At 57.8% G+C, this 20,303-nt stretch overlaps 2 protein-coding genes across 5 annotated transcripts; both read left to right on the forward strand.

Annotated features, from left to right (window-relative positions):
- Positions 1-1,383: 1,383 nt before the first annotated feature.
- On the forward strand, positions 1,384-18,570 carry SCAMP4 (secretory carrier membrane protein 4). Of its 4 annotated transcripts, XM_060416496.1 has the most exons (8): positions 1,384-1,468; positions 5,957-6,431; positions 8,597-8,645; positions 10,215-10,343; positions 10,819-10,975; positions 12,249-12,350; positions 15,283-15,400; positions 17,040-18,570. In XM_060416496.1, the coding sequence occupies exons 3-8, from the start codon at positions 8,639-8,641 to the stop codon at positions 17,217-17,219; spliced, it is 693 nt and encodes a 230-aa protein (XP_060272479.1). In that variant the 5' UTR covers positions 1,384-1,468; positions 5,957-6,431; positions 8,597-8,638; the 3' UTR covers positions 17,220-18,570. The 4 variants fall into 4 exon arrangements, with proteins under 4 accessions (XP_060272479.1, XP_027826041.1, XP_042106446.1 ...); XM_027970240.3 differs by lacking the exon at positions 5,957-6,431; XM_042250512.2 differs by lacking the exons at positions 1,384-1,468; positions 5,957-6,431 and adding an exon at positions 6,979-7,211.
- On the forward strand, positions 5,995-7,026 carry ADAT3 (adenosine deaminase tRNA specific 3). Its single transcript, XM_004023455.6, has one exon. It carries the CDS (start codon positions 5,995-5,997, stop codon positions 7,024-7,026), a length of 1,032 nt encoding a protein of 343 aa, XP_004023504.4.
- Positions 18,571-20,303: the final 1,733 nt, after the last annotated feature.

The raw sequence follows: 20,303 nt of genomic DNA on the forward strand, positions 1-20,303 counted from the left end.
TAGATTCACTGGTTAGGACTCCCACTTTTACTGTCAATGGTCCAGGTTCAATCCCTGGTTGGGGAACTAAGAGATCCCACAAGCTGCCTGTTGTGGCCAAAAAAAGAAAAAGCTAGACAGGAACTTTTGGCTAGCTTGAGTGGGCCATCCAGGGATGGAATGACGTCTTTTTTTGTTTGTTTGTTTTTAAGTTAAAAGCACACATCAATCTAAGTTTTAATTGAGAAAAGAAAAAGAGAGAGTGACTAGCTTCAAGTAGAATGGTTTCCCCCGATGCTGTTTCACGCAGGTATAGAGCGGGACACTAGGCGATGCTTTGCAAATTAAGAGGAGAAACACAGAGGATGGACTCTCAGGGCCCTGTAGGGTTGCGGAGCTGGGGTGCGGTGGAGACTCCAGGAGGAGGGTTCTCTCCTCCAGCCACCAGCTTCCAGACATTGGACGTATCTTGCCAGAGGATTCCTTGTTTGTTTTTTGATTCCTTGGATTTTGAAGGAGGGGAGCAGGGGAAAAAAATGGAAAGATTGAAAATTCCCCTCTTCAGGATCCTTTTTTTAAGACCCACATCTTTTTCCTTGTTTAGCAGTGGGGTTAAACCAAGGTCTTCCAAAGCCTGCATTGTGGACAATTGGCGAAGCTGATTTGGGGGCATCCTGGAGACGGAAATAGCAACCCACTCCAGTATTCTTGCCTGGAGAATCCCAGGGACGGGGGAGCCTGGTGGGCTGCTGTCTATGGGGTCACAAAGAGTAGGACACGACTGAGCCACTTTCACTTGTTCAGCGACATCCTAGGTTTTGATGCGAGGAGGACCCCCACCCTCACCCCCGGCGTAGCCACCAGGTAACCACCCCTGGGAGTGGAGGGACAAACTGCCCCTGGTTGAGACGTTCTCGTTTTACTCTAATTAGAATGAATAACTGGATTTGCTCATAAAATTAGCAAGTTTTGCCTGGGAGCGTCAACAGATCCTCTTCGTCTACCGCAGAGACGAGAAAATAAGGCCAGGGTCGGCTGGGACCCCAAACCAGAACTGGAAGCTGACCTTAACCAGGTCTGTGGGGTCAGGCTCTCTGGAGCCACGTGGCAGCAGCAAACTGCACTCTGGGAGTGACTGAAGCACGTGGCCTGAACCCCTCTGCCTGTTTCTTCATTCTGCTGATTTCCCAAAAGACTCCCAGGGTCCAGCTTTTCCTGCCACCCTGCTGGGTCTCGAACCCTTAACTCAGAGCTCGCCTCACTCTCCTGCGGGTCACAGCAGCCGCGCTGAAGAAAGGAGCGGAATGAGTCGCTGGTGCGCGCGGCCTTGTGGGGATTGTAGTCCCGGCCTCGCCTCCGCCTCGCGCCGACTCCGCCCCTGGAACTACGCTCCCGTCGTGCCCCGAGGTTCCAGGCGGTGGCGGAGGCGGAGCAGGCGGGCTGGTTGCTAAGACTTGGTGAAGCGCAGCGCTTCCGCCCTTCTCCTCAGGTAAGCACACGGCCCCGGGGTCTCGGGCTTTTATGACCCAGGCTCTCGCGGAAGGCGAGGAGGGCGAGGGCAGGGGGCGCGCCTGCGGAGGGGCGCCGGCCGCGCAGGGAGCGAGGGGGGCCAACTGGACCGGGCTCGTGCGCGCGCGCGCGCATCGGGTGAACGGGGGGAGGGGCGCATGTGCGCGTGCGCGCGGAGCGGCCAGGTTTCGGGACCCCTCTTTCGGCGCCCGTCGTCCTTCTGCGCGTGCGCTCGCCCCTGCCGTCCGGTGTGGAGACCCCGTGCCCTAACTGCTTCCGCTGTGCTCAGGCCGCGGGTCGTCTTGGTCAGCCTTCAAGCTCCGTGTTGTCGGTTTACAAGCTTTCCGCCCGCTTTGGGCGAAAACGCCCAGTCTTTCTGTACGTCTTGTTTGTGCGCGTGCTCAGTGTCTCAGTTGTGTCCCACTCTTCGACCCCATGGATTGTGGCCCTCAGGTTCCTCTCTCCATGGGATTTCCCAGGCTAGGATACTTGAATGGGTTGCCATTTCCTTCTCTAAGAGAGTTTCCCGACGCAGGGATCAAACCCGCATCTCCTGCGTTGATAGGCGGATTGTTTACCGCTGAACCACTTGGGAAGCCCTAAAAATTGATATTCTTTGCTGATACTTCGGAGAAGGCAATGGCACCCCACTCCAGTACTCTTGTCTGGAAAATCCCATGGACGGAGGAGCCTGGTAGGCTGCAGTCCATGGGATCGCTAAGAGTCGGACACGACTGAGCAACTTCACTTTCACTTTTCACTTTCATGCGTTGGAGAAGGAAATGGCAACCCACTCCAGTCCCAGGGACGGGGGAGCCTGGTGGGCTGCCGTCTCTGGGGTCTCACAGAGTTGGACACGACTGAAGCGACTTAGCAGCAGCAGCAGCTGATACTTAGGGGAAGTGTGAGTTTTTAAGGCCTTTTAAAATTCTGGCCTTGGGTCTGCCACACCCCACATGCACATGGTTCTCGATTTTTCATGCACAAAGGCCTGCTTGTAGGGTGGCTAGGTTTTGCGAATAACCAGGCAGGTTGCCCCATTAAATTAGAATTTTGTGTCAACAACAAATATATGCACATATATATGTATTAGTATAAGAGTATTGCAAAGGTTCCATTGGACACATTTATGTTAAATCATCTGCTCACGTGGGTTCACACTTATCGGGGTGTGCTGCATGTTATCTAGGGACCCTGCTTTGTTGGGGAGCTTGTCGGATGTGGACATTAATGCACCTTCCGCCTTCCACGGGGCCAAATTCTGGATACCATATTTGGAGCCATCGCCACCTTGACTGTTCAACAAGAGTCCAAGACTCCAACACTGGGTGTTCCTTCTGCTCAGGGCTCCCCACCCTGCTTCACCTGCTTTCCAGGTCCAGCTGTGGGTCACGGCCTCGGAGGAGCCTTCCTGGAATCTGCTCTTCGCAGGGCACTGGCTCCTGAGAAGAGCTGTGCCCTGGGGCAGGCCCAGCCTCATGGATTTTCTCACTTTCTGTCCCAGCCAGCATGGTGGTGGATCCCATTTTACCGAGGGGGAAGCTTGTCCTGGGCCTAAGGCCTGGCCTCTGCCAGGAGATCGGGGGCAGGGCCCGGACACACCCAGGGGTGAGATAAGGCCCCTACCTCTGGTTGCAGAGGCTGCCTCAGCTCATTGAATAAGCCCCATGTTTTTGATGCCTTCTGGGCTTCAGGCCCCGGCACCCAGTAAGGGGACTGGCTGTTGGGGGGATCCCAGCTCCCTGGTCTCCTGAACCCTCCTGGACCTTCCCCACACCATTGAGCCTTCCACGGCCCTGACAGTGGGTGCCAGCCACAGAGGCTCCAACCATAAATATAAACAATTGTGGAGGGGGTTGGCCTCCACCCCACTGGAGCACAGGAACCTTTAGGAGGTACCCTAGCTGTGGACAGTGGGAGGTAGACACAGCCAGGGAAGGGCCTGAGCTGGGTGGAGCAGCCAAGTGCACAGCAGGAGGGTGTGGAGCAGTGTGTGTGTAGGGGTGCGCATGCAGGGCATTTGGCCAGGGTGGGGCAGTGGGGTGCCCAGAGCTGGGGTGGATGAGGGGGCGCCCACAGCTGGGGTGGACATGTGGTTTTGAGGAGGAAAAGAGGAACAGATCAGCCACCCAGCATGCTGAGGTCCCCGGGGTTCATTTAAGCAAATCTCTGGGCATGGGGGCCATTCCTAGGTGGGCTGCAGCTCCCAGTCTGGGTGTGTCACCCTGGAGGAACCTGTGACCCATCTGTAAAGCCCGTCCCCTACCACGGGGCTCAGAAGGCAAGAGTTGGGAGCTGTTGGCCACCCAGCCGCAGCTCTGCCCTCCCAGGCACATGTCCCTGGGCAAGTCCCTTCACCTCTGGAAAGGGACCAGCCCCACAGCCTCCATCCGGGTCATGAGGGGAGTTGGGGACCCGATTTGCAGGAGTGGAGACAGGCAGCAGGTTTAGCACTGGCAGCAGTTACGAGGTCTGGGCCTTGTTCGAGGTGTGCTGTCACCCTGGTGGCTCTGGTAAAGAATCCACCTGCCAGTGCAGGAGATGCCCATTCGATCCCTGGGTTGGGAAGATCCCCTGGAGAAGGACACGGCAACCCACTCTAGTATTCTTGTCTGGGAAATCCCCTGGACAGAGGAGTCTGGTGGGCTACATTCCTTGGGGTCACAAAAAGTCCAGCATGACTGATTTAACTAAGCAAGCATGCACGCCCTGGTGACCACCAGATTTCCCCACCGCCGCCACAAAGAGCAGCAGCTTTACTGAGATACGGTTCACGTAGTGTTGGGATCACCCACATAAAGCATACTTTTTAGTGTGTTTTAGTTTATTTAGTTTATTACATGACCATTACCTTTGTCTAGTTCCAGAACATTCTGTCTTCCAATAGGAAGCCTGTCCCCAGGAGCAGACCCCCCATCTCCCCACCTCCCAGCCTCTGACAACCAGGAACCCACTCTCTGTGTCTGTGGGTCGGCCTATCCTGGACGTTTCCTACCAGTGGAATCACACCCTGTGTGTCCTTTGTCTTCTTCTCTCACTGAGCATCGTGTTCTCGGGATCTGTTCATGTGGCAGTGAGTGTCAGGGCTTCTCTCCTCTCCATGGCTGAGGGACGCTCCCGTGTGCGGAGGAACCACCTGGTGTCTATGTGTTTATCTTTCAGTGAACACATGGGCTGGCAGCCCCCTTTTGCTGTTGTGAGTTGTGCTGCTGTGAACACGTGTGTGTAGATGGCTGTGTGGACGTGTGTTTCAGTTCTCCTGGGCCTGCACCTGGGAGTGGGGTCACTGGGCCAGATGGTAGCCTCCTGGTGGTTTTTATTTCCTCCCTGGAGGATGGCAGCCCCAGCAGCAGCAGTCCGAGGCCAGCCTCCTGTCTCTGTTACTTGTTTTGTTTCTGTCAGACAGAGGTTGCAGTCTTGGAGGGACAAACAGGACTGTGTCTGTCTTGCCCAGGACACAGTGGGGCCTTTTGTGGCCTGGAGCAGGCTGTGGGGGCCGTTTTGCATTGGGCATGGTGTGTGCTGGGAGCAGATTTACAGCCAGCACGCCCAAGACCCTCCTCAGGGCCTGACCTGGCCCTGGCGTCCTGGGTACCCCAGGGGCCCCCAGCCATGCTGTGTGTTTGCTGGAGTGGTTGGTGAGGACCTCCCGTGCCCGCTGCAGGGCCTGTGGGCTGAGGAGTGATGAGTAGGCTGCGTTGAAGCAGTAAGGGCCAGGCTGTGACACGGTCTCAGCACACCTCGTCCATGGGAAAGAGGTGGGAGGGGTTGGTCCAAACCCAGATACTGCCAGGGCACCGGGCTCTGCAGCCATGGCACAGAGCTCCCCTGGAGCCACGTGAAGGTCATCTGTGGCCCATTTCTGCTCTCATCTAGGGCAGCCCTGACCAGTAGGAATATAACGCGAGACGTGTACATGACATGAAGTGTGTAGAAGCCACGTTTTGGGAAACTACAAAGGAACGATTGAACTTAACCTTAATCATACGTTTATTTAACCTGAGACACGTAGAGTATTCCCGCTTCAGCCATGTAGTCAACACAGCCATCCCTCGGCATCCATGGGGAACTGGGTCCAGGGCCACCAAGGATAAGACGATCCAAGGATCTCAAGGCCTTTGAATAAAGTGGTGTAGTGAGTCGGTCTTCTGTGTCCGTGGAATACAGAAAGAGACTTAATGAGACAGTTACGTTTTCTCTTTTGTATTAAGTCTCTGGGACCCAGTGTGCATTTTTGCTCATGGCACTTCTCAGTAAAAAAAGGGGGGAGAGAAAAGACACCCAGACAAGGGCGATTTAAACTCTGTGCAGACACGGCGTTAGTAAGATGTGAGAGCACGACTGCTGGTGCCTTTTGCTCGGTGGGACGAGCCTGCAGACTTGGCACGCTCCTGGGACGACCCCTCCAGCTCGCCAGGCCCCCCCACGGCCCAGGATGATGCCCTGCTCCGGTCTCTGTCTCCCACAGTCAGAGCCCCACTGAGGACGGACCCCGCCCCGAGCGTCATGGAGCTGCGCAGAGATGTAAAGGCCGGGAGTCCTGAGCAAGAACCGCCATGGCAAGCCCTCCCGGTTCTGTCAGAGCAGCAGTCTGGGGCTGTGGAGCTGGTGCTGGCCTATGCTGCGCCCATCCTGGACAAGAGCCAGACCTCACGCCTCCTCAAGGAGGTGTCAGCAGTCCACCCGCTGCCTGCGCAGCCTCACCTCAAGAGGGTGCGGCCCAGCCCTGACCCCAGCTGCCCGCACTCGCTGGAAATACTGCTGTGCCTGGCGGGGCCAGCCCGGGACTCACGATCACTGGCCGAGCTCCTCCCGCGCCCGGATGTGGACACCCGTGGCTTGGGGCAGCCCTTCCTGGTGCCTGTGCCTGTGCGGCCGCCCCTGACCAGGAGCCAGTTCGAGGAGGCGCGCACTCACTGGCCCACGACTTTTCACGAGGACAGGCAGGTGACCCGAGCCCTGGCTGGATGCCTCTTCTCGGCACAGGAGCGGGCTGCAATGCAGGCCCACATGGAGCGGGCCGTGTGGGCCGCGCAGCAGGCAGCCTCGAGGGGCTTGAGGGCCGTGGGCGCGGTGGTGGTGGATCCGGCCTCAGGCCGCGTTCTGGCCACAGGCCACGACTGCAGCACTGCCACCAGCCCCCTGCTGCACGCTGCCATGGTGTGCATTGACCTGGTAGCACGAGGCCAGGGCTGCGGTGCCTACAACCTGGCGCCCCACCCTGCCTGCTCCTTCGCGCCGGCTGTCCGCGCCGGCTCTGTGCGCAAGCTGGATGAGGACGAGGACGGGCTGCCCTATGTGTGCACCGGCTACGACCTGTACATCACCCGCGAGCCCTGCACCATGTGCGCCATGGCCCTGGTCCACTCTCGAGTGCGGCGTGTCTTTTATGGGGCGCCCTCGCCTGACGGCGCGCTGGGCACCCACTTCCGCCTGCACGCCCGGCCTGACCTCAATCACCGCTTCCAGGCCTTCCGCGGTGTCCTGGAGGCCCAGTGTCGCCGACTGGACCCCGACGGGCTAGACGCTGAGGCATAGGCGCTGGCCTAGACCCTCCTTGGCTTTCCTCACATCGCCAGGGTCTTTTGCCTTGTCTCAGCTCATGGACACTTATGCTGTTTCTGTTGGCACATGAGGGGCGTCCCTTTCTGGAGAAGGTCTTCCTCAGAGTTGGGTGGAGTGGGGGTCCAGCTGACCAAGTGGCTGGGCTCCTTCAGACCCAGGTGGGCCCCTGGGGTCACCAGCGTTGTGTCCCCTTTTCTCAGGTGTCAGGGAACAGCTTTGACATGTGAAAATAAACAACTTAAACCAGGTTGGTGTCTGTTAACAACGGCGTGAGGCCCTGGTAGCCGAGAGTCCCTGGGTCAGGGTGGCCATTTTCTCTGACACCTGGATTTGCACCAGGAGGTGAGCTGCTGAGTGGAGTGTAGGCAGGGAGGGGCCTCAGAGTCTGGATGGGTATGGCTAGAGCCGAAGGAGAGGGCCCACTAGCCTGGATGTTGCTGACTGAGTCAGTTTTCCATCCTGCCCAGGGGCCGGGGGGGGGTCTGCCTGCCCTGGAGTGGTTAGCCCTGGAACCCATGTGTGCAGGACTCTGAGCAGCAAACGTATGTGCTGCAGGCCCCTGAGACATGCCTTGAGCCCCCATCCCAGGGCTACTCCTTGCCCATGGGGGCTGGGCAGGTGGAGGGTCTGCTGGAGCCAGAGCAGTGGATGGCTGGTGGGGCCTGTGACAGGAGGGCTGGGCTGGGCCAGGCTCCGGGTTCCAGGGGAGGCCCTCTCTGAGCTGGGGGCCGGGGGTGGACTCGGGGACTCTCGGTCATTGGATCCTTCCCTTGGACCCCCTCCATGTGGGGCTCTGCACCTGCTCCAGTGCCCAGCGCTGGGGGCCGTTCAGGCTCAGCTGCGGTGGTTGGGTACCAGGTGTGGCCATGTTGCCTGGCCCACTTCCTGGAGAAGGTAATGTCTGTCTCCTAGGTCCTTGTGCAGTTGGCGCCTCTGTGGTCCCTCCTCTGAGGGGCTGCTCCATGACAGGCTTCTGGGCTTCTCCTGGGCAGGGCCGCTGGATGCCTGGCTTGTCCCCAGGCATTTCAGTTGGGTTGCAGTGGGATCCTTGGCCTTGCAAAGCTCATAGGGGCAAAAACCATGGACCAGAGAGGTTGTGTAACTTGCCTGAGGTCACACAGCAATGAGCATGGACTCAGTTTTCAGTGACTCAGAGACTTTGTGGCCATAGGAAGTGTGCAGAGCCATCCATGGATAAAGGGAAAGTTTGCGGGCTGGGTGACTAACACTTTCACTTTTGTGGGGGAGTTGGGGGAGGATGAGGCAGGAGGGCAGTAGTGGTGGGTCACTGGGACCCTCCTCCCAGATGCCTCCTGCACATCAGTAGCAAGCTGCCCGGGGTGGGGGTGGGGGGGCTCTGACATGAGGTGGTGACTGGGGTCACACATGTGGGGCTGGGTTGGCCTTGAGCCAAGAGCCCAGAGACCCCTGTGGATGCTCTGGTGGTTAGGGCAGTAACTGCAGTGGCCCCTGGATCCACAGGTGGTGTTGGGGTCGCCCTGCAGCCGTAGGGACCCCCTGACTGTGCCTGTCTCCTCTCCAGGTGGCTGCAGCCCTCCACTCCCACCCTGTCTTCACAGTGGAAATGTCAGGTGAGTCCCACCCGTGCCCCGCAGTGGGGGGTCCTGGCTTCTCTGGCTGTCTAGAAAGTTCCCCGGGTGGCTGGGCACACTGTGACCCCAGGAGGGGCACAGCCTCGCTCTCCTCCCAGAATGGGAGTCGGGGTTGCTCTGGCCACTGGACTGGACAACAGGGTGACGAGTCTGCGCAGTGAGCATCTGGCCCAGCCAGCAAAGCCCAGGGGGCACCCATGGAGTTGCTCGGATGTGGAGCTGAAGTGGGCAGCTCCCGGCACTTTGTTACTGTGCTATGAGGTCTGTCCACCGCCCACCAGGTGGCACAGGTGCTAAAGAGGGACCATACAGAGACGAGCTCGGCCCCTGGACCTTGGAGACATGTAAGACGAAAGTGTTCCATGTTGGAAAACAGGAAGTCCCAGGACTTCCCTGGTTGTCCAGTGGTTAAGACTCTGAGCTTTCACTGCTGGGGGCCTGGGTTCATCCCTGGTCAGGGAACTAAGATCTTACAAGCCTCACAGTGAGGCCAAGAAAACAAAAACAAAAACCCCATGGAGTCCAGACTCCAGGAAGAGGACCAAATGGCAGGTGTGGCTATGAGATGAAGTCATGTTGGAGCAGGGTGGGCCTGAGATAACAGTGGGACTGACATCCTAAGATGGAGGAGACATGGGCACAGACACAGGGAAGCAGGAAGGATGGGGCAGAGGCTGGAGGGACGGGTTCACAACCCTGGGGTGCCCAGAGCATCTGGGGGAAGCATGGCCCTGTGACACTGGATCTGATTGTCCAGCCTCTAGAATGGAACCGGGACAGATGTCTGTCCAGTCAGGCTGCCCAGCCTGTGGTCCTTTGTAATGGCAACCCCAGGGTACTCCCACGTCCCAAGTGCCACAACCTGCCCTGAAGTCAACAGTGTGGATATGTGTGGACCCTGCTGTTGAATCTTCACGTATCCCTGTGACTGTTGTAAGGAATCGCCACAGACTCAGATACTTGAATTAAATTTGTTCTGGGGCTTCCCTGGAGGTCCAGTGGTTAGGACTCCATGCTTTCAGTGCTGAGGGTGCGAGTTCAATCCCAGGTGGAGGAACTAAGATCCTGCATGCTGTGTGGCGTGGTCAGAAACTAAGTCCATAAATAAGTAGGTAAATAGAATTTGTTCTTTGACAGTCCTGAGGTCAGGAGTCCCACATGGGTACCACAGGGCTAAATCCAGGTGTGGGCAGGGCTGGTCCCTCTGGAGGCTCCCAGGGAGCACCGGCTCCCCCTTTTCCAGCTTCTAGAGGAGCCGCATCCCTGACTCGCGGCCCCTCCCTCCTCGTAGCCAACGGCTCAGCGTCTCCTGTCTCTCTGCCTCTGACCCTCCCCCTTCCCTTTCATAAGGACCCTGTGATGGCACTGGGCTCCCTAGGGAATCCAGGATCATCCCGTCTCAGGGGCCTTAGCTTAATCCCTCTGGCAAAGTCCCCTCTGCCCCATGAGGTGATGTATCCACAGGTCCCAGGAGCAGATGGGCACAGCCCTAGGGCCACTACAAGCTGACTGCAATGTGAGTCTTTTTCCGCACCCCCGTGCCTGCAGGAAAGGAGAACAACTTCCCCCCGTTGCCCAAGTTCATCCCCCTGAAGCCCTGCTTCTACCAGAACTTCTCTGATGAAATCCCTATTGAGCACCAGGTCCTGGTGAAGAGGATCTACCGCCTGTGGCTGTGTGAGTCGGGGAGGGGTGCACCACCCAGGCCCAGCCCCGGACTTGTCTTGAGCTTGGTGGGTGGGAGCCTGAGGGTTTAGTAATATAATAAAGCTTTCCGACGAATTTCTCTCATGGCTCAGTGGTAGAGAATCCGCCTGCCAGTGCGGAAGCCACAGGAGATGTGGGTTCAGCCCTGGTCTGGGAAGAGCCCCTGGAGGAGGGCATGTCAACCCACTCCAGTGTCCTTACCTGGAGAATCCCATGGACAGAGGAGCCTGGCGGACTATAGTCCATAGAGTTGCAAAGAGTCAGATATAACTGAGTACACACACTGATGAGCTCCTATCTGGAGTGGCAGGAGCAGGTAGGCAGCTGCACAGAGCCAGGCCCCCCAGGCCCTTCTCTGGCCCCAAGGTCCCTGTGCTCATGGGAGCCACACCCCAGCAGTAGGGGATGTCCCACTCAGCGCCCTCTTTCTTCTCCCCTCCCTTAGTTTACTGTGCCACCCTGGGCATCAACCTCATTGCCTGCCTGGCCTGGTGGATCGCGGGTGGCTCAGGCGCTAACTTTGGCCTGGCCCTGCTCTGGCTGCTCCTCTTCTCGCCCTGCAGCTACGTGTGCTGGTTCCGGCCCGCCTACAAGGCTTTCCGGTGAGTTGGGGTGGCCCCCACCCTCCAGGGCCCCTTGGGAAGTGTCTGGGGTTGACAGTCGGCTCAGAAACAAGAGCAGGTGCACGCCCCGTTCCGGGCCAAGTCCTGAGAGGGGTGCACCCTGATCTGCAGCTGCCGCCTGGCCCAGGTGTGAGCCTGCCTCTCTCTCGTGTTTGGATGACACTGTGTACTGGGGTCCACAAGCCACATCCATCTCTCCCTGTTTTGTTAATGACTTTGTTGATATACTGTACGTACCACTCAGCTCACCTGCTTAACAGCTCGGTGTTTCTAGTGTTTATACAAGGCTGGACAGCCAGCATGTCTAGTTCCAGAACAAACCAACAGGAAACCCCATCCCCATTAGCACCATCCTGCCCCCTTAGCCCCTGACAACCAGGAACCCACTCTCTGTGTCTGTGGATCTGCCTCTTCTGGACGTTTCCCATCAGTGGGATCACACCCTACGTGTCCTTCTGTGTCTGCTTCTCTCACTGAGCATCATGTTCTCAGGGCCTGCCCACGTGGTAGCGAGTGTCAGGGCTTCATCCCTTTGGGTGTCTGAGTGATGCTCCCATGTGTGCAGGAACCAAGTGGTATTTCTCCATCATCTGTGGATGGCGTTGGTGTTGCTGCCCCCTTGTGGCTACTGTGAATCTTGCTCTGTGGCTTTCACCCCAAACCTGCCCTCTGCACTCAGGCGGGTGCTATGTCTGCTCCATGTGGCCCCTAATCCCAGACCCTCAGTGGGAGTCAGGTGGGGCACCTGGGGCCCTTTGGAGACAAGAACCAGAAACCTGTCCACTTGTGCTGAAGCAAAAGGGGCGCTGTGGCTTCAGGTCCCAAGCTGATTCCAGCAACTGTGTGCAAGAATGGGGACCCTCTCCCCTAAGAGCTTCGGGGGCAGCCCGGGAGCAGCCCTGTGCCTCGAGGTCCCTGCCCCTCCTCCATTCCGGGTCTCTCCTTGCTTGCCCTATGTGAGCCCCTTGCAGCCTCTTTTATCCAGGGCAGCAGGGCATCGCAAACCCACCAGGAACCTATCAAATTGACCTTAGGGTACCGGCAGGTCCTTGGGTGTAGTGGGGCCTCCTAAATCCCCTTCCAGTGAGGAGCGTGTCAGGGTTGTCCTCCTCCTGGGGCGGGAACTGGAGGTGCGGTGGGTCAGGGCTGTCCTGCCCAGTTGGCCCAGGCCCTTCCTCGGCTCTGCCTCTTCACTGCCTCCACCCCGCCCTCTCCTCCAGCATTGGTAACAAAGCTGTTGGCTTCCCTCCAGATCCGACAGCTCCTTCAACTTCATGGCGTTTTTCTTCATCTTCGGAGCCCAGTTCATTTTGACCGTCATCCAGGCCGTCGGGTTCTCGGGATGGGGTGCGTGGTAAGCTTGCGGGGTCAGCCATGGGGACATGTGTCACGTGCAGGACAGACATGAGCTCAGGCTGAACACTGGCCAGGACACCAAAATGCCAATGGCTGGACGAGAGTGAAGTCTGCTCCTCGCTCTTGTAAACCCCCTACCCTGGGAGGTGCCAGGTTGGCAGCCTGTGCACAGTGGTTCTCCTGCCAGTCACCTGGCCCCCCAGAGAACCTGGCAGGCATGTCCAGCTGTGTGTCCCCGGGGTCAGAGAGCAACTGGGAGGGCCATGCCCCACCGTCTGGGAGAGGCATTTTCCATTACTTCCTAGGTGGAGCTAGTGGTAAAGAACCTGTCTGCCCATGCAGGAGACATAAAAGAGGTGGATTCGAACCCCGGGTTGGGAAGATCCCCTGGAGGAAGACATGGAAACCCACTCCAGTATCCTTGCCTGGAGAATGCCATGGATGGGGGAGCCTGGTGGCTGCAGTCCATAGGGTCACAAAGAGACATGACTGAAGTGACTTAGCGCTCGTTAACACATGAGGTGTCTGCTGCTGCTATAGTGAATTATTAATGTTCAGTGATTTGAAACAAACTTTTCATTTTAAGTCCCGGGGGTCAGAATTCATGTAACCCACAGGTTGGCAGGGCTGGTCCTTCCAGAGAGCCACCTGCTCCAGTCTGGCTGGCCGCAGTCCCGGAAGTCCCCTCCAGGGGGCAGTGGACAGCATGGGGGGCGGTCCACGGTTGCTGTGGAGCTACAGGGACACCTGGCCAGTCCTGGGCCCTGGGTATCCATCCCTCCCTGCTGGCCCCAGACTTTCACCATCCGCTGGATGAATGCTTCCCTGTCAGTCCATTCAGAAGGCCTTTTAAAACCTGTGAGACGTCTTATGTGTAAAAGACCACAGTGCTGCTTCACACTAGGAAGCAACAGTGACCACAGAGGCTCAGACCTGTCCGCCCTGCTGGCTTGTGACCTTTTCACATGGGTCTTCTTCGCGGTTTGTGGATCTGGGGTAGAGCGTCCACCCTGAGCTGCCTCCCTACCTGTCTGACGCCCTCGCCTCCACCGGATGTGGTGGGCACAATGCCCTCACCCACAGCACTACCATGTCAGGCCTTCCCCTTGGGGTCCCTGCAGCTTGTTAACAGTTGGCCTTTGTGGTTGGTCCACATTGGACTCCAGGTGGGGTGGGGTGTGCACCCTCCGTGACTGGGGCCCCCACCGCCTGTCCTTTCCACAGTTGGGGCTTCCTTGAGGTGCCTTCCCAGCCCAGAAAGGCAGCCACTTAGGTGCACAACTCAGTGGTTCTGTGTGTTTACAAGGGTGGAGGTTCATCACTCTCTCCAGTTTCAGAACATCCCACCACCCCAAAGTGAAGCCCCACCCCCGTGAGCAGTCCCTTGCCCATCCACTAACACCCAGGAACCCGCTCTCTGTGTGTGTGGATCGGCCTGTTCTGGACGTTTGCCATCAGTGGAATCACACCCTGTGTGTCCTTCTGTGTCTGCTTCTCTCACTGAGCAAGTGGATTGTTAGGGTCTGTCCACATGGTAGCGAGTGTCAGGGCTTTGCCCCTTCTGGTGGCCGAGTTGGTGGGATGCGGTGTGTGTGTCATTTGTCATGGGTGGACTCTTGGGCTCTCTGCTCTTCTGCTGTTGCTGGTAGTTCTTCTGTGCATTGTGTACACATGTCCAAACAGACAAGTGTTCTCAGTTCTCTCTGGTGGATGCCTGGCTGTGGAATTTCTGGGCCACGTGGTAACTCTTGAACCTTCATCAGAGCTGCCAGACCCTCCCCTGGCCTTTGCAGGCTGCATCCCCATCTCCCTGGCTCTGGCCCCCTTGAGCTCCTGGCTGAGTGGCCCTGGGGGAACACCTTATACCCGCATCCCATCCCCCTTATCTCCAGGTCTGTCATCTTCCCAGATCCCCAGGTGGGCTTACACTCCTTCAAAGTGCAGAGCAGTGTGCGTTTGTACGCGAGGATGTCCCTCCTGGCTTCACAGAGGGGTGAGGCCTGTCCACGTGTATGTGTGTGTGCGTGTCTAGCAGGTTGTATGCCTGTGCACATGTGTGCGTACACACACACACTTTATCTTTTTTTTGCTGTGTGACTGGTGTGATCTTAGTTCCTCAACAGGGGATTGAACCTGGGTCCTGGTAGTGAGAGCACAGAGTCCTAACCCCTCGAACCCAGGGAATCCCCTGCACACGTTTCTGTCAACTCTCTCTGGAAGTGAGCTAGCAGATGAGGGATTCCAGTTCCCTCTGGGCTGGGGAGTGGCATTGACAGGAGAGAGGCGTCTATTATGTGTTTTTCTAAGCTTCCTGAACTGTGTGGTTTTGTTACTCACTAAGAAAAAACATTCTCAAAAGTACCCTATTTCCTGCCTCCCCCCCACCCCACCCCTGGTCTGCCTGGACACCAGATTCATGTTCTTCCACGTGCAGGCTCAGGGTCTATCCCAGATCTTCAACTTTTTCTTGTTTTCACATCTCCTTAGTGTAACTGACGTTCATGCTTTGCCCAACCAATGGATGTTTAGATCATCCTCAGATTGTCCTCATTACAGACACTGGATGAGTGAAACAGTTGGGCGAGAAGGAAATGAATGTTTAAGCCTTGTTATGGGTCAGACCCCATTGTGCTCCAGAAAAGGCACAGCCCAAACTGACAGAGTAGGGTTTGTTTCTCTGTCCTCTGCACAACATGTGTCAGAAAAGTGGTGTGAGAACGACAACTCTGTCTGACTTGCACATCTTCGTGGGTGGGGTTGAGCATCACTCCCTAAGTATACTGGCCCTGTGGTAGTCCTCATGGGAATCCCATGTCTCTGCTGGCGGGTTACCTTTTTCTTATTGATTTGCTGGAGCTCTTTACATATGAGAGGTAGTGGGCCCGTCTGACGGTCCTGCTGGCTCCCACACATGTTCTTGTCTCTTGCAGTGGTTGGCTGGCAGCCATTGGCTTCTTCCAGACCAGCGTCGGGGCGGCTGTGGTCATGCTGCTCCCGGCCATCATGTTCTCCATGTCGGCTGCCATGATGGCCATCATGATCATGAAGGTGAGTCCTCCAGCTCCCAGGATGTTCCATTTCCTCCTTCATATCCTGTTCTCTGATCTCCCAGCCCTGGGACTCGTCCTGGCTCGTTTTAGGAGCAAGAGGCCAAGCGCTGGCAAGTGAAGTAAGCGCTGGCAAGTGAAGTGAGCGCTGGCAAGTGAAGTGAGTGCTGACAGCAGGGCAGACTTTCTGCAATCTGGGCCTTTGACTGCCTTCCTTCCTGCCCACGTAGCCTTCCAGGGAGGAGGGCAGACAGCGCCGTGTGGCCAAGGGTGACCACTTCCACACTGGGGCGGTTGGGTGTTTGCTGGAGTCCCCGGCATGTGTGTCCCGGAGGGTTGTTCACACTGCTGATTCAGCCACCACCGGCCATGTGCTGCTAGTTACAGTTAAACCCAAATTAAGTAAAATTACCTAAAACTGAAAATTCACATCCATCGCACTTGCCCTCGTACTGAGCGCTCAGGCTTTGAAAGGCTGGCCCCGACTGTCTCCACCATCATGGCCACTCCCTGGCCCTGCTCCAGGTGCCTTGAGGCACCAGTGGGAACGTGTGCACGGTAGTCTGGGGCATTGGCCACACGAGGGTTGTCCTGGGACCACATACAGACTGATGGCTGACAGTGCACCTGCCCGGCCTTCCTGAGGTGACCTTCTTGGCCATGTGCCCGGTAGCCTGCTTGGTGAGGCTGGACCTGCCCTGTGCTGCAGCCTGGCTAGCAACTCCTGAAGCCTGGGTTTCGGGTCCATCCAGCCTCCTTGTTGCAGGGTCCCAGCTGTTTCTCAGGTTTCCAGGCCTGGGCTGTTCAGCTGGTCCTGGGACTGTCTGGGAGGACAGAGGGGTACTTGCTCCCCCTATGTTTGCCTCCAAAGCCCCCTGACTGTGTGGACGATGTGAAGGGGGTTGGGGGATAACCCATGCAGAACAGACCCTGAAAGACTTGGCCAGAGGCCAGGATGAAGACCACACAGGGTGGCTGTGGTTTCGGCAGGGACGTGTCACGGCAGAAGGGAGGGGCTTTCAAGCCAAGCAAGCCCCCCAGAGTAGGGCCACCCCATTGGGGTCCCCTGCACCACCCCAGGTTTGGGAGTTCACTGGGAAGAAAGAAAGACATTCTGGTGGGAAAGGACAGTACTGTCAGCTTTGCTGGTCAGGAGCCTCAAGTTAAATGAATTCAGTTATGGGATTTGCCAGACTTCCAGAAACAGCCTAGCCCCACATCTGAGGAGCCTGGCCTTCCTGGACGGTGCAGGGGCAGTGGCCTATCCACCTAGGCCTCTACTGAGGACATCATTGAAGAGAATGATGTCACCCCCTTGGTGACCTGGGGGTCCCGGGTCTGACATGGCTGAGGGAGGAGTCACCAGGCGGTGGCCAGGCCTCAGACCTGCCCCAGAAGAGCCCCTCCCCTGGAAGCAGCATTTGGCCGAGTTTTGGGCTTGGCTGGGACAGTGGAGACCCTTGGGGACAAGCCGGCAGCAGTCACGGTGTAGGCATGGCCCTCAGAGCCCCACCGCCTCAGCTTCTGCACGTTTTCTAAAGTTCTTGCAAGTGTTGTCATGTTAGTCACGATCGGTTAAGAAAAGCCCCTCCTTGCACGCAAGCTGAGTGTCCTCCCCACCATCATCCTCACCCCTGCAGGTGCACAGCATCTACCGAGGGGCTGGTGGGAGCTTCCAGAAGGCACAGACGGAGTGGAGCACGGGCACCTGGAGGAACCCACCGTCCAGGGAGGCCCAGTTCAACAACTTCTCAGGGAACAGCCTGCCCGAGTACCCTACCGTGCCCAGTTACCCGGCCAGTGGTGGCCAGTGGCCTTAGAGGGAGCCAGCAGCCCTGCTGCCAACTGGCTGCTGGCCCACCTGGCCCTCACCGTCCACTCCCACCACCTTGGGTTTGGTGAGGCGCCCCCCGCAGCTGAGAGGGCAGCTCAGGGGCTCTTGGCGGCCCGAGCCCACATTCATCTCACTCTTGAGGCAGGGCTCCTCGGCAGCTCTGCCCGGAAGCTGTCTGGCCACTGCCATCCGGCAGGACGCCCCCCATAGTCTGGAGCGCCGTTTGTCATGGCGACATCCACTGTGCTGCAGCCGCACCCTCTCCCTCGGGGTTGTGGAGGGCTGACCGGGCTGCCCCTCTCAGAACTGATGACGTGGAGAAGGGCCCAGCCCAGGTCCACCCCCACAGCCTCCTTCCAGGCAGTCACTCCTGGCCCAGTGACTTGAAGAGGGAAAATGTTCAGGCACCAGGGTTCTGTGTCTGGTGGGAGGCTGAGAGCCTGGGTGGTGGCTGTTCCTCTAGTGGGCAAGCCCACGGGGAGGCCCAGAGGCTGATTCACCTCCTCCGTCTCATGATAGGAACTACTGCTCCCCTTCTGTCTGTCTGTTGTCCATTGGCAGCTTGCCTCCAGCCTCCCTGTCTGGGGCCACGCTTGTCCCATGGAGGGGTCTCAGAACTGGGACCTTCAGGCAGAGCCTCATTAGAGCCTGCGGTGGAGGGGGAGGGAGCCGCCAGCCCGCCTCACTGGAAACAGATGGCACACAGGTACATCTTGAGAGAGGAGCCCTTCCCCTGCTGTGGGGTAGGAGCTGGAGTCGCCAACCTGAAGGACAAGAACGAGGGAGACTCAATAAGTCTGTGCCTTATTAGGAATCTGAATCCCTGCCCTCCTTCCCACATAAGCAGCCAGCACTTCTGTGAGGGGAAGGGGCAGAGACGCCTCCCAGTGTCCTCTCGGCCCTCGTGGGCTAGGCCTCAGGTGCCCTGACACTGCCCCTTGGCTCCCAGCCGCCTGGCCGCTCAGGACAAGCTGTATTTCCTGTCCCACTGGCCACCAGGTCTCTCCCTGAGGCCACCCCCTATGCCTGCTTGCTTGGCTGCTCCTGCTGAATGCCCTGTGGTGCCTGAAAGTGGCCACGGCTGCGAGAGCACCAGGGTCTGGGGCCCAGATGGGAAACCAGGTCCCCTCACGTCCCCAAGGCCACTTCCTGTGATGAGGCAAGCGTCGTGCTCCCGGTGGGGCCAAGCCTCCCGTGTCTGGGGTGCTTCTCTTGATGGGCGCTGAGCAGGTAGTAGGTTGCACCCACATCACCCACCCCACCCCCGCTCCTCATTGTGCATTGTGGTTTTTGTTACGTGAAACTATCCGGGAAATAAAGACATGCTTTGTGCATCAGGTGAGCCTCCAAGAGAGCTTTCTGAGGGCCTTCCTCCCATGGATCCTGGTGCCTGTGGCCTCGAGAGGGATAAACCAGGACCATGCTGTGCACCTAGGCCGAGTCCCATCCATGCTGCCAGCCGCCCTGCCTGGGGACCCTGCCCTGACCCACCACAGAGAAGCTGGCGGCCATATCCTTGCACCTTGGGGTCATTCCCTTGTTTGCTTTCAGTCATGTTCTCTTCACGGTCAACAGCTTTCACTTGAAAAAGGAAATTTGCAGAAAATGAAATACCAGCACCACTTGCTGTGAAGAAGACACAAGGACAGAAGCGGCTGGAGTAGGAGCAGCTTGGTCTGCAGGGGCCCTCACCTGACTCTCGGGGGGCCCTGGTGGCAGAGTGGACACCCCATGTAGACGCAAGACAGAGGCAGTGCGTCTGTCACTCCGCAAACACTGGGGGAGGGCAGTGGACGCCGAGAGAGAGACAGGACCCAAAGTAAGTGATAGGGGCTTTTGCATCCTGAAACCAAAGTTCATGTGAGGTTCTGACCCTACATGTCAGAGCAGGACTTGCCTGGTTAGTTAAGGGAGCATCGTGCGGGAGCAGGTGATCCTGACACAGCAGGACTGGGCCTCACAAGGGGGGATGTTTGGACACAGACATGTGGGGAGGGGCTGCATTAAAGTGGAGGAAGAGTTGGGGTGAGGCCTCTATAAGCCCAGGTTGGCTGCGATCTCCAAAAGCTGACGGGTTGGCAGGTGGTCCCTTGGCAAGAGCCAGCCTGGGACACAAGATCGCGGCCTCTGCCCTCCCAAACTGGAGGGGATACACGGGTGGGTGTAGTCCGCCATGCTCCGTCACAGCTGCCCTGAGTATCCACAAGTGAGACAAGGAGGCTGTGGGGGACACAGGTTGGTGGGCAGGAGCACCTGGAGGATGAACAGTGTCTGCTGGAGATAGGATGGGTGGCCCAGGTGGGCCCAGGGGAGGGGATCTGCAACCTGAACTCAGAGGTGATATAGGAGCCACAGGATGGCGTGGAGGTGAGGGGATGGAGGCCAGGTCGAGAAGGTAGCTTGTCTGCTGGGGTGGGACTACTGACCTGGGGCCTAAATGAAGGATTGATCCCTCCTGGTTCTGGATCCAGGTGTGGCCAGCTGCATTTCGGGCCCCAGGGCAGCAGCCTTCCAGCCTTTCCCAGCCCCCAGTGGCTCCAGGCTTTGCCCGTCCTCACAAACTTCTCTCTCTTACAAGGACACTATCCCTGGGGACTTCCCTGGTGGGAAGTCCATTGCAGGGGTACAGGGAATACAGGTTTGATCTGTAGTTAGGGAAATAAGATTAGCATGGCCAGAAAAAATAAAAGTGGTTTTTATTTACCTTATAACCATCCTTGGATTTGGGGTGCACCCCACAGCAGCACGACCTCAGCTGCATCAGCTTTAGTATGTCTGAAAAGACCCTGATTCCAGGGAAGGTCCCAGGTTTTAGGATGTGGGGCCACTGCTCAGCCTGTCCAGGAAAACCCCGACTTTCAGAGCAGGAAGAGTTGAGGCTGCAGTGAGGGGTCAGGCCATGGGGGACAGGGCCCTGGGTGGATGAGAGCCATGTTCATGATGGTGGTGGACACCATTGGGGAGGAAGGGCTTCCCACAGGGGAGGCTGTGCTAAGAGCATCGTCAGCAGGACCCCTGAGGGGAGGGGCTGCCCTTGACCAGGATGTGGACAGGTCACCTTGAGTGCACA

Source organism: Ovis aries, chromosome 5 (genome assembly GCF_016772045.2).
Source record: "Ovis aries strain OAR_USU_Benz2616 breed Rambouillet chromosome 5, ARS-UI_Ramb_v3.0, whole genome shotgun sequence".
Taxonomy (NCBI): Eukaryota; Metazoa; Chordata; class Mammalia; order Artiodactyla; family Bovidae; genus Ovis; species Ovis aries.